The 12,399-nt window shown below is 40.6% G+C and overlaps 2 protein-coding genes across 2 annotated transcripts in view; one reads left to right on the top strand and one right to left on the bottom strand.

Moving 5' to 3' along the window:
* MCUB (mitochondrial calcium uniporter dominant negative subunit beta) overlaps positions 1–12,399 on the top strand; it is a 1,088,652-nt gene that overhangs the window by 424,307 nt on the left and 651,946 nt on the right. The window lies entirely within an intron of this gene.
* Positions 1–12,399, bottom strand: part of COL25A1 (collagen type XXV alpha 1 chain) — a 490,679-nt gene that overhangs the window by 193,220 nt on the left and 285,060 nt on the right. Inside the window, exon 6 of the mRNA XM_050791058.1 lies at positions 2,249–2,266. Within this exon, the coding sequence (XP_050647015.1) occupies positions 2,249–2,266 (18 nt within the window). The remainder of the gene's footprint in view (positions 1–2,248; positions 2,267–12,399) is intronic.

Below are 12,399 nucleotides of genomic sequence, written 5' to 3'. Positions count from 1 at the left end.
CTGCTCTAAGACAGTGCTAGAATACAGGTCCCATACGTCGCTATGGCTTCCTAAATTGCTTTCACAGCAGGCCAGGAGTGCTGAAAAGCCAGCACCCAGCTGCGACCCTCAACAGTAAAGGCAGGGAAATTAGTGGATAAATCCATCAACTTCCTTGTCCCTCTCTGGGATGATTCTGCAACATGCTCTACACAGTCTCTCAAGATTCCTCAGCAGGATTGAGCCCCAATTGTCCACAGCAGTAACCTGCAAATTGAGGCACCCATTTTTTGGTGTTGTTGCCTTCCCTATGTCATTTCTCCACTCTCTCATGATGCTTTCTAGGATCATGTCTCAAATAAATTATTTATGCTCAATTTCTTAAGAACTGCTTTGGGATGCAGGAAAGAAGGTACAGCTAAGACAGAGATCCTATTAATAATTAAAGTATGTTAAAGATTACGATCTCTCAAAATCAACTCTTCAACTTCTTTTATCATCGGCTGTCTCACCACCTTCTCTCAAGGGCTGAGCACTACAAAGTATGAGGGTTTTAGATATAGACTTCAGTTTAGCTCCCAGTTCATGGTGTTATTAATGTGAGTAATTTATCTCTTCTGTTTCTGTATGTTTATACACACACGCGCGTGCACACACACACACACACACACACACACACGTAGGTTAATAATACTTTCCAAGGCTGTTGTAAGCATCAAATAAAAGAAAACATGCAAGCTGAATACAGTGGCTCATGCCTGTAATCTCAGCACTTTGGGAGGCAGGCCAAGGCGGGTAGATCACCCGAGGTCAGGAGTTCAAGACCAGCCTGGCCAACATGGTGAAACCCCATCTCCACTAAAAATACAAAAATTAGCAGGGTGTGGTGGCAGGTGCCTGTAATCCCAGCTACTTGGGTGGCTGAGGCAGGAGAATCACTTGAACCCAGAAGGCGGAAGTTGCAGTGAGCCAAGATTGCACCATTGCACTCCAGCCTGGGTAACAGAGCAAGACTCCGTCTCAGAGAAAAAAAAAAAAAGGCAAAACAAAAACCCCCAAAAAACAAAAGAAACCATGCAAAACATCTTTTACTTGTCTTCATTCCATTATAATATGGTTATTTCAAATTTAGTAAACAAGCTATAACTTTCTCCTATGGGTTTTATTCCATTAATAATTACCTTGAACCAACATGGAATACAAGAGTGAAAATCACAAATGATGAGAATATAGGTATTTTCAGATATCAATACAAATTAATTAAAAGTCAAACTTTCTCATAAGCTTGGTGTGAAAAGAACTTGTTTACTGAAGTATGTGGAATTTTTTGTTTCATTAGACATCTATATATAGAGATCATACAAACCATAAATAATATTCTTGTGATCTGGTATGAGGTGGAGCACACAATAGATAATTCATGATGTTGACTACAAAGCTATCATGAAAATGGCTTATTTGTGAAACAATCTAAGGCAGAAATAGCATTCAGTACATCAAGGGGAAAGCGATGGAGATGAGTTCAGTAAGGAATTATATTATTTATAGGCACTGGAGTATTAAAAGTAAAACATTAATAACTGCATTTTCTTCTCTATAGAATCCTACGGATTATAATTAGTATTGATACTGAATTTGTTGTTTGAGTTTTTTGTACTGGCTTTTCATTTCTGAAAACTCACTTCTTCTTTTGTATTTCCATCTTCATACCACATTCCTTCTCTTCCTAAAATTTGCTTATTTTCTTCAATATGATTTAGGGCTCAGTAAGATTTTCTGTTGACTGCATTCATGCTTAATTATCAATCATGTCTTTGGCAGTTGTTTCTAAATTAAAAATTCAATATCTGTCTGTAATGAATCAAAAGTAGCTGGTAGGATCACAGTCTAAATAATCAGAGTCTGCAGGGATTCACAACATTATTAGTACACGATTAATCAGTACATAATGCAAGCCAGTTCAGACTCGACTTTTATGTCGTGCTGTCTTACATTAAAGTCCTGTGGCACTGTTTCAGATCAGTTAAGAGTTTTGCTTTATATGATAGTACATTGTTAAATCTGCCATCTGGCCCAACAGCTGATGTGGCTCACACAACCCTGAAGAGGCCCCAAGGGTTTACTCCTGGGAAATATTTGGTCTACTGTGTGGTGTCGTGATTACCAGTTCATAGCTTTTTTATATCTTTTGAAAGATTTGCAGAAAGACCTCCACACTGGAAAAATTCTAAATAGAAAATAATTATTTGCCAGAAAAGAATTATCTTACCTGAGGCCCACGCTGACCCTGAAATTAAAAAGAAGAAGAAAAAGAAAAACAATTACAAAATTGTATCCTAAGTGAATATTTTCACTACCAAAACTGAAACTAGTTCTGGAAATATTTACAAATATTTCTGAAGATAATACCCTAACTACTGATAAATTTCACTTGTGGCTTTAAAAAACTCATATCACATCCTACTAGTTTTACTTTATGCTATTTATCTAAAATCTGATATTATAGTCTATTTAACTCCAGAATGACTCCAGGGTTTTAGTGTGCTCTAAAATTTAATTGGAAAAAGAGAAGGTGAAAGGAATACCATACCTAGTATTATCGTGATGAAGGGGTTACTTAAAGGAAGAGTCTTCCAGGACAGGCTATGAGCCCAAACTATGAGCTATTCAAAGCACAGACTGCGAGCTACATATTCAAACATGACAGAGTTACATTTTAAAAAAATAAATGCAGATACTTTAGTGTTAGAGCTCATCAAGTCTTTTAATTTCTCATTATTTCAATAACATTTTAAGTTAATTTAAAAAATAAACCTTTATCTTTTACTTTGCATAACTGAGCCTAAGGACATTTTAAAAGGATATGAGATGCCTTTGGATCACGCATCCTAACTCTTCACACAGTCAATAGATTATGTGACCTCTGTCCAATCTAATTTATTTTAAATGTCATTTTCTTGTTTAAGCTGATCAAAAATTTCAAAGCAGTATAACTGTAAATGCTTCTAGCTAAAGATCAATCACCTGTGAATAAAAGTATGGATTACATATCAACTTCTTATAACCTCCAACTGGATTTTGTATTAGATGAGATTGAAAAAAATGTTCACACTGAGTTAAGAAATCTTAAAAAGTAAATAAATAATGTGCAGTCTCATTGTCTTAGCTGTGTGGCACAAGTATCACACAGGAAAGTGTGGAGCTAATACAGCTCCCAGAGAAGGCCCGGGAACTGTCTCTCTTAGCCTCTCTCCAGGCTTGCAATTTCCTTAGGTACTTGTTCTCTAACTCACTGGGGATAGAACAGATGATTTCCAAGAACTTTGCCTGAAAATGTAGTTGGCAGGTCAAACTAGGAAGGGGAGCCAAACCAAGTCACTGCAGATGTTACTCACCCCAATCCTCTACTTTCCAGCAGTGGAAAGAGAGAGAAAGAGAATAACATTTATTAATTCCTTACCAAGTGCCAGGCACTTTTGGATATACTATTCCAATTATTCCTCATAACTGCCCTGAATTTTTCAGATGGAGAAACTGAGGCTCAGAGAAATAAGCTAAAGGTTACAACTTATACAAACTTATAGAAAAGCCAGAGTTTAAATCCAAATCTGATTTCACAATTTATGCATTTTCTACCAGGTCATTCTGCCTTTCAGCCTAGAAGTTTAAGCTGACAGTTATATACAGACTTGTTCAGATCAACTATGGTACAAGAGCATTCTTCAAGCCGGTAACACTCTAAACTTCCCAACCACTCCAGGGCTGCCACAGCATGAATCTTTGCTTCCAGAAGCATACCTAGGACCAGTAGGCACTCCTACCTGCAACTGATACATATACAGAAGCCAGTTCAGCAAAGCTTCTTGAGGATAATAGCTCTAAAATCAGCACTAAACATAGAGAAGATTTCTGTGGAGACACTATGAAGGTTTTTTGTTGGTTCGTTTGTTGTAAGGTCTTACTCTGTTGCCCACACTGGAGTGCAGTGGCACAATCACAGCTTACTGTGGTCTTGACCTCCCAGGCTCAAGTGATCTTTTGACCTCAGCCTCCCAAGTACCTGGGACTACAGGCACATGCCACTGTCAATGCCCGGCTAACTTTGCAAAAAAAAAAAAATTTTTTTTGAGTTCTTGCCATGTTGCCTAGGCTGGCTACAAAGGTTTTCTCCCAAGAACCACTTACATGTAACTATGGATCTTTCCAGATCCATGTACTGGGTGAAATTACAAACATGTGGTCACTCTTGTGCACTCTTCCCCTGCCCCGCCCCCCACCAACTCCCCTCAGCTCTAAGCTTTGGTCTTTCTGATGTTTTGAACTAATGCAAACTCAGAAATGTGAACATGTGGCTGGGCGTGGTGGCTCATGCCTGTAATCGCAGCACTTTGGGATGCCGAGGTGGGCGGGTCACTTGAGGTCGGGGGTTTGAGATGAGCCTGGAAAACATGGTGAAACCCTGTCTCTACTAAAAATACAAAAATTAGCTGGGCGTGTTAGCACGCACCTGTAATTCCACCTACTCGGGAGGCTGAGGTGAGAGAATCACTCAAGCCCGGGGGGCAGAGGTTGTAGTTTGCTGAGATTGTGCCACTGTACTCCAGCCTGGGTTATAGAGTGATACTTTGTCTCAAAAAAAAAAAAAAAATGAATATTTTATAGAATCCCAGAATATATTACATCTCTTATATGTGTTATGTGAAAGTTAAAATGCAGGATTCTGTAAAACCAGGAAGAATTTCTTCAAACGAAAATTTGTTTAGTATAGTTGTGATATTTTCAGACTCCTGTGGTTGTTCTACAAGTGACAGACTTTTCCTGTCCATCTTTAATATGTCGCATTCCTGCCATTACACTGACCAAATGATGTGGCACGATGCGTGCATACACTTATATGCTATTATATAAAATATATATTGTATTATGGATTTTATGTTAGTGATAGAACAAACAGCCATAAATAACTGTTTACTACTAAAAACTGACATCTATATAGGCATTGGAAAGTTTATAGTACTAAAGGAACTCAGATTACTCTAATGTATAATATGAATTTCAGGGGTGTATGGCGTGTGTGTTGGGGGAGGGAACAGAAAAAGGAGAGAAAAGAGGAAGTGGTTGATAGAGAAGCTTCCCACAGAAACAAAGCATACAATGTAACGAATTCAGTAACTCTGATCTAAAACTTGGAATACACAACACAGGCCTTACCACTCTTCTAGGAGATTCCAGGACTGCCTACACCAGGTCCTCTCACTCACTAGGATGTAACAATCTATTCACTAGCAGGCACCTACCTGCAAAAAGACAATCTGACAGCGCAAGTCTTGCAGTCATCATAATAGAGCCATCTGGCAAAACCAGGGCCATGATCAGAGGAGAGGTTTCTGGGGATATGGTAATGGTATCTGCTCTGAGCAGGAGCCGTGGAATAGAGGGAGAGCAGGAGAGTGTCTCAGAAACTTCGTAGTGACTGACAGCATGTGGTGATAAAGACTTTGCCCAGACTAATCAAAAAGAAACATCTCAGAATTTCCTTAAGCTGCTTCTGAGTAGTTTTATTAATACAAATATTTTCATTCACTACTGAGTATTTTTCTAGTTAATTGTAATTTAAAGGTAGTGACCACTATTGATAATTAACTGGGAAGGTTAACTTTTTCTAAAGGACACCCTGAATGAGTAGTTATAAATTACGATTTATAATTTATAACTACTGTAAGTTGCCTTTTTAAAAATAGAATTCCTGAAAAGATCGTTTTTCCCAAGCAAATCACCAAAATGCTTCATAAATAAAAACCTGAATCTATTAAACGCAAAAGCCATGCCAAGTGAAACAGTTAAGTCACAGACATACTGAAGTTAGGAACATACATGAGAAAGTGGAGAATACTGAGTGCTCCGGGTCACTGACTCACTGTACATCAACAGTTAAATGCAATGCTCTCAGGGCAGCTTAGGTACCAGCAGGAAGAAGAAGAAACAGCAGGAGGAGCTGATCTTAAAAACTGGTCATAAGAACAGCAAAGTGGAAAACAATCAGCCAGTAGCTGATGTTTTACAGGAAAGTATTCAAAGGGGGTTGAAAGTTTGGCGAGGCAAGTAAGCCACAATGGAACATGATAAATGAGATGACCTGTCACAGGAGTATGCATTACTTTAGGCAACTAAAGAGCAATATTAACTATTCTTTTTTGGACTGTTGTTGATGGCAGCAGCGGCCCATCTGGAGTGGCTGCTGTGAAGATGCTGGCTGCAGCAGAGGAGATGCAGCCAGGACTGTGTGCTCCATGAAGCCAGCGGGGGCAGGAACAGGCAGGATCCCTGCCCCCTACTGAGTTGGTGGGACGGGTGCCCTGCAGTTTTGGGGGCAGCTGCAGCTGCCCAGCCATGGCTCCAGACCCTGGCATTCCCTGCATTTAGGGAGCCTGGGAAGCCCCTCCTGCCCCTGTAGACTTAGAAGTGCCTGCTCCCACTCTCTGGCCTCTCCCCACTTCCAGTGCCGGCTCCAGGGTGGAGCAAAGTTGTGGCTGAGCCCAGACACTGTCACAACCAAGCTGGGTGTCTGCATAATCAGGGCGGTGCTGATATAGCAGCCCCCCAATGCCTCAGCCACCTCCAGACTTTAAGTGCCAATGAGAACAGAATGGAGGCCAGTGGGGCTAAGGGCAGCGCAGTGCAGGCCTGCAGGTGCCCCTTGGCATGAACAGCCAAGGTGCCATGGAAGACATGTTGATGATGGTGGGAGGCAGACAGGTTCCTAGGCAGAAAGGGGTGGGTCCCTGGTGAAACCCCTCCTTCAAGCCAGGAAAGGCCTGAAGCCTGGGGACCAGACTGCCAGTTCTGGGTCCAGGCCTGCCCATGGCTGCCCATGGATAAATCAGCACTCACTTTCTTCCTTCTGAAGCCCATAAAAACCCCAGACTCAGACAGACTCACACGGACATGGGGACTACCACCTGCAGAAAGGGGCCAGCACTCTGGGTCTCCTCTCTGCTGAGAGCTGGACACTCATCAGGATGACCTGCCTGCAGAAAGGAGCTACCCACTTTGGGTCTCCTGAGAGCTGTTCTGTTGCTTAATAAGTCTCCTTTCCGTCCTGCTCATCCTCCAGTTGTCCATGTACCTCATTCTTCCTGAATGTAGGAAAAGAACTCGAGACCCACCAAATGGCAAGACTGAAAGAGCTGTAACACAAACAGAGCTTAAACACCTGCCCCTCACTCGCCATGCTGCGAGCATCAGTAAAAAAGAAGAGCTGTGGCCCTTCAGGGAGCCCAGACCTAGGGCCTCCCTGAGCCAGGGCTGTGACTCCCTCTTCGGGGCTTTGTGGTTTCTGGTGTCTCCAAGTTTCTGGGTGCCACCACATTCCCCTTGCCCAGACATGGGTGCCCGCAGCAGAAGCCACTTGCAGTGCGTCTTATCCAGCCACAGGTTTGCATGGAGCTGGCACCTGTGACAGCGCCTGGAGCTGCCCGCCCCACTGCAGCAGCCAGTGCACCTTGGCTGTGTGCAGTGGCCGGACCCTGCACTCATTCACACACCCTTCACCATCTGGCATCTGGCTCACCCTTGGCATGTATAGGACCCAGGCCGGTAGCACAAGCCAAGCACAGCCTGCCAGGCCAAGTGGGCAGAATGAGCCCAGTGGGTCTGAACAAAACTCAAGCAAAGGCGCCACTGGCCACAAAGGTTTCCAGCTGGAAAAGTGACACCCAAAGGATCCTGTAACATTGTCACAATTATAGTTGCTAGTAAGTGCTAACACAATTCTCTGAATTGACAAACTCATTTGGATCTCTGAGGCAATTAGTTTCACTACATGATACTTTTTTTATACATCATAAATCTGTGTCTTTCCTTTTCAGACAGGACAAATGCTGCTCTCCCATTTAACACACTCACAGATAGGCACAGAAAGGTTGTAGTTTTAAAGTACACTATTATTTTGAAATATTGATTAGGATAACAGATCCACATACATCTTTACTGTGATCAATTTTAAATTCAAAACGTCCATCTACAAAAACTCGAGGAAATATTAGTATTATTCATGCAACTCTAAAAGGTACTACCTCTGTTTCAAGATAATTAGAAAGAAATTGCCTCAATAACTCAGAAACTCATCATTAAGAAACCCAAGCTTGACTACTACTTTTATTTTAGTACACTCATATTTGGATGTTTTTATTCTCTTGAATTGTTAGATTCCTTGCCATCTAAAACAATCATTTGAAATGATTACTATAATTTCATTATCTTTAAAATTCTCAAATTTACACACTGAGATGTCAAGTTTATTTTTCTTTTCAGGTGAAAGGAAAAGCACCTGTAAAATAAGACCTGTAGTAGGCATCCAGATAAAGCTTTAGAACCACCTCAAAAAGACTCTGAGTAGCTGCAGGATTGTTCTGGTGGCAGGAGGTCTTGAGGGCCAATAGGAGTCCTGTCATGGAACCCTCTCCTGGTCCCTCATCCCATCCTCTTTCTTTTATTTTGAGATGGAGTTTTGCTCTTGTTGCCCAGGCTGGAGTGTAATGGTGCAATCTCAGCTTACTGCAAACTCCACCTCCCATGTTCCAGCAATTCTCCTGCCTCAGCCTCCCAAGTAGCTGGGATTACAGGTGCACACCACCACTCCCAGCTAATTTTTTGTATTTAGTAGAGACGGGGTTTCACCATGTTGGTCAGGCTGGTCTCAAACTCCTGATCTCAGGTAATCCACCCACCTTGGCCTCCCAAAGTGCTGGGACTACAGGCGTGAGCCACTGTGCCTGGTCCTGTCCTCTCAATGGGACCCTTAGCCTTACAAGAGTTGCAGTTTGACCTACAGTCTGTGCCAGTTAGTGGAACAGATGTATTCTACACTTGCAGCACCAGGGAGTAGGGATCTTGCCCATCCTCAACTCTGTGAATGTGTTTGCATTTTCTTCTCCAATATCTCAGACCCCAAGCTATAAGGTGCATCTGAAACAATTGTTGAACTGCTGAAATGTGAGCCTATTTTGACTAGCCCAAAGAGGGTAGACAATAATATTTTTAAAGAACCAGTAGAATGCTTACTCTCCTTACATTACAGTGGTATATTTTCAAAATGTAAGTTCTCAATCTAATGTTCCAGAAAGTATTCTCTTGGCTTCTGTTCACTGCAGAATAAATGCATCAATGTTGAAAAGGAAGTCTTACTGTATTAGTCCATTTTTACACTGCTATAAAGACATACCCAAGTGTGATGGTTAATTCTGAGTGTCAACTTGACTAGATTGAGGGATACAAAGTATTCATCCTGGCTGTGTCTGTGTGGGTGTTGCCAAAAGAAAGTAACATTTGAGTCAGTGGGCTGGGGAAGGCAGATCCACCCTTAATCTGGTGAACACAATCTAATTAGCTTCCAGTGAACAAAAAGCAGGTAGAAAAACATGAAAAAGAGAAATCGGCCTAGTCTCCCGCACTGGATGCTTCCTGCCCTCAAAAATCAGACTCCACGTTCTTCAGTTTGGGGACTGAGACTGGCTGTCCTTGCTCCTCAGCTTGCAGACAGTGTGACCTTGTGATCATGTAAGTTAATATTTAATAAACTCATATATATATATCCTATTAGTTCTGTCCCAGACCCCAATATACCAAGACTGGGTAATTTATAAAGAAAAAAGGTTTAATTAGCTCACAGTTCCACATAGCTTGGGAGGCCTCAGAAAACTTACAATCATGGTAGAAGGGGAAGCTGGCACGTCGTACATGGTGGCAGGCAAGAGAGAGTGAGCAAGAGCAGGGAAAACTGCCTCATAAAACCATTGAATCTCATGAGAACTCATTCACTATCATGAGAACAGCACAAGGGAAACTGCCCCCATAATGCAGTTACCTCCCACCTGGTCCCTCCCTTGCCATGTGAGTATTATGGGGATTACAACTGGAGATGAGGTTTGGGTGGGGACACAGAGCCAAACCATATAATGCACACTCAGTGGAATTTTATTCAGATAATAAAGAAAACTGAGGCAGCCAAAGGCCAGAGGAGCCTATGTATACACCTACCAATACAAAAGAGAGTTCCATCTTGAAGAAAAATTACTTTCTAATTTGATTTGGTCTCCATATCCAATTCATATGAAAATATTATATCAAACTACTTTGTAAATTATGCTCTGTAAGTGTTGCATGGAGGTTTAAAATAGGTTATATATCTGATTCTAACACTTCATTTCATTCAAATTTAGATAAAGCATCAACTAATTTTTAAAACTAATTAATATGTAAATGATATACTAGAGAGAGAAGCAATTGAAAACATAAAGCATTATGGATTATGTATATTAATTTTAAAGTGGCTTTGCAAAGACTGCATAATCTCCCAATGTCTACAAGCTGCTCTTGCTTCCAAGGATTCTTATACACTTGACTGAGATAAACATTATTCATAATTTATATTGCCTGTTGTGCTATCCTACAGCATAGATATTAATAATTCTGCAAGTTAGCTGCAGTCAAATAATATTACTTAGACAATAATCTTTCAATTTAAGGTTTTCTTTTGGAAAACAATTCTCAACGGTTTTAACGCTGGAAAGCAAAAGCCATATTCTACTCCAGAGGAAAATAAGTGGCTCATCTAAAACCTGATGGATATTTCTTTTTTAAAAATTTGAAAGAGACAGAGAGTAAGAATGAGCATGGAGATTATTATGGGGGGTTCAATATAAAAAGAAAAGATTCAAAACTTGGAAGATTTCTTCCATGATATTTGCTTTTCATAAATATATAATTGTATTTAAAAATCTACTCATGTTTAAACAGGTCAACAAGTTGCCACATTAATTTTAAAATATTATATTTTCTAACACAATACCATATTTATTTTTTCTCTCTTATGACTAACATGTTCATATGTGGAACATAAGTAAAAAATTTTATCACACGCATTTTTGTTATAAAAATTTTACATACAGAACATAAAAAAGAAAATGACTCATTCATTAATTTGCATTATTAAATTTTATTGGATACCTAATATTCCACTGAGGTTTATTCAGATTTTTACTATTATAAATAACGTTTATGTCTTTCTATATACAGATGGTCCTCACCTTATGATGGTCCAGTTTACAACTTTTTGACTTCACAATGGTGCAGTCACGATACGCATTCAGTAGAAGTTTTTGAATTTTGCTGTTTTCCCAGGTTAGCGATACCTGGTGCAATACTCTCTTTATGTTGGGCAGCAGCAGCATGCCACAGCTCCCAGTCAGCCACTCAGTCACATAGGTAAACAACCAATACTCTACTGTGTGCTGCGTTGCTGGCATGTTTTGGATATTGTGTTCTGTGTTTTTGTGTCTTATCATGTCTGCAAAACACTCATCCATCTCCTGTTTCTGGTGAGAAGAAGAGGAAGGCAATTACTCTTGAGATGAAACTCAAGATAACTGCCCAGTATGAAGGCGCAAGCCAGTAATGGCCATTGCAAGAGAGTTCGGACTTTCATGATCCATGATATCAACCACCTTAAAGGATAAGATGTGAATCAGTGAGGCAGTGAAATCATCAGCATTGGTTAAATCCACTATCATCACAAAGAAAAGAGCTGGGCTGATTGATAATATGGAAAAATTACTTGTCATGTGGATGGAAAACCAGAGAGGTGCATACTACTTAGCCTACCGATGATTCAGGCTAGGGTAAGAAGTCTGTTCTGTAAGGTCAAAAAGTATACCAGTGATCCTACATATATACAAATGTTTATAGCAAGACATGGCCAGTGCCAACACTTCGAAATGCATCATAATTTTCATAATATGAAGATCTGTGGTGAGACAGCAAGTGCCGATATTGAAGGTACCAAAGCTTTTGGGAAGAGCTGCATAGGGTAAGTGTGGATGACAAGTGTTTACCAGCACAAATATTTAAAGTCAATGAAATGAGCTTATTCTGCAAGTATACGCCAGAGCATATATACATTCACCAAGAGTCCAATGTCAGGGTCTACGGCATTCAAAGGCTGTGTAACACTGCTTTGGGGTGTTACAGGAAAGGCTTTAATTTGAGGTGGAAATGTTGCTCTGGGGTAGAAGTGTTGCAGGGTTCAAATTAAAGCCTTTCCTAATCTACCACTCAGAGAACCCAAGAGCATTCAAGAATGTGAGCAACTGTACACCATAAAGAAAAAGCCTGGATATCAGCATTGTTTGATGACTGGTTTTTGAACTGTTTTATTCCATAGGCAAGAGAATATTGTAGGAAAAATAACATTCCATTCAAGATTCTTCTAATCTTAGACAATGCTCCAGGGCTTCCACAGAATATCGGTGACATGCATCTTGATGTAAATGTTGTGAATCTGCTGCTGAACACAAATGCTTTCATTCAACCCATGCACCAAGGCACAAGAGCTGCGTTCAAAGCACATTGATACGCCAGACG

This window comes from Macaca thibetana, chromosome 5, assembly GCF_024542745.1.
Source record: "Macaca thibetana thibetana isolate TM-01 chromosome 5, ASM2454274v1, whole genome shotgun sequence".
Classification (NCBI taxonomy): domain Eukaryota; kingdom Metazoa; phylum Chordata; class Mammalia; order Primates; family Cercopithecidae; genus Macaca; species Macaca thibetana.
The sequence above is the reverse complement of the archived record's forward strand: the minus strand, read 5'-3'. Positions and strand labels throughout refer to the sequence as shown.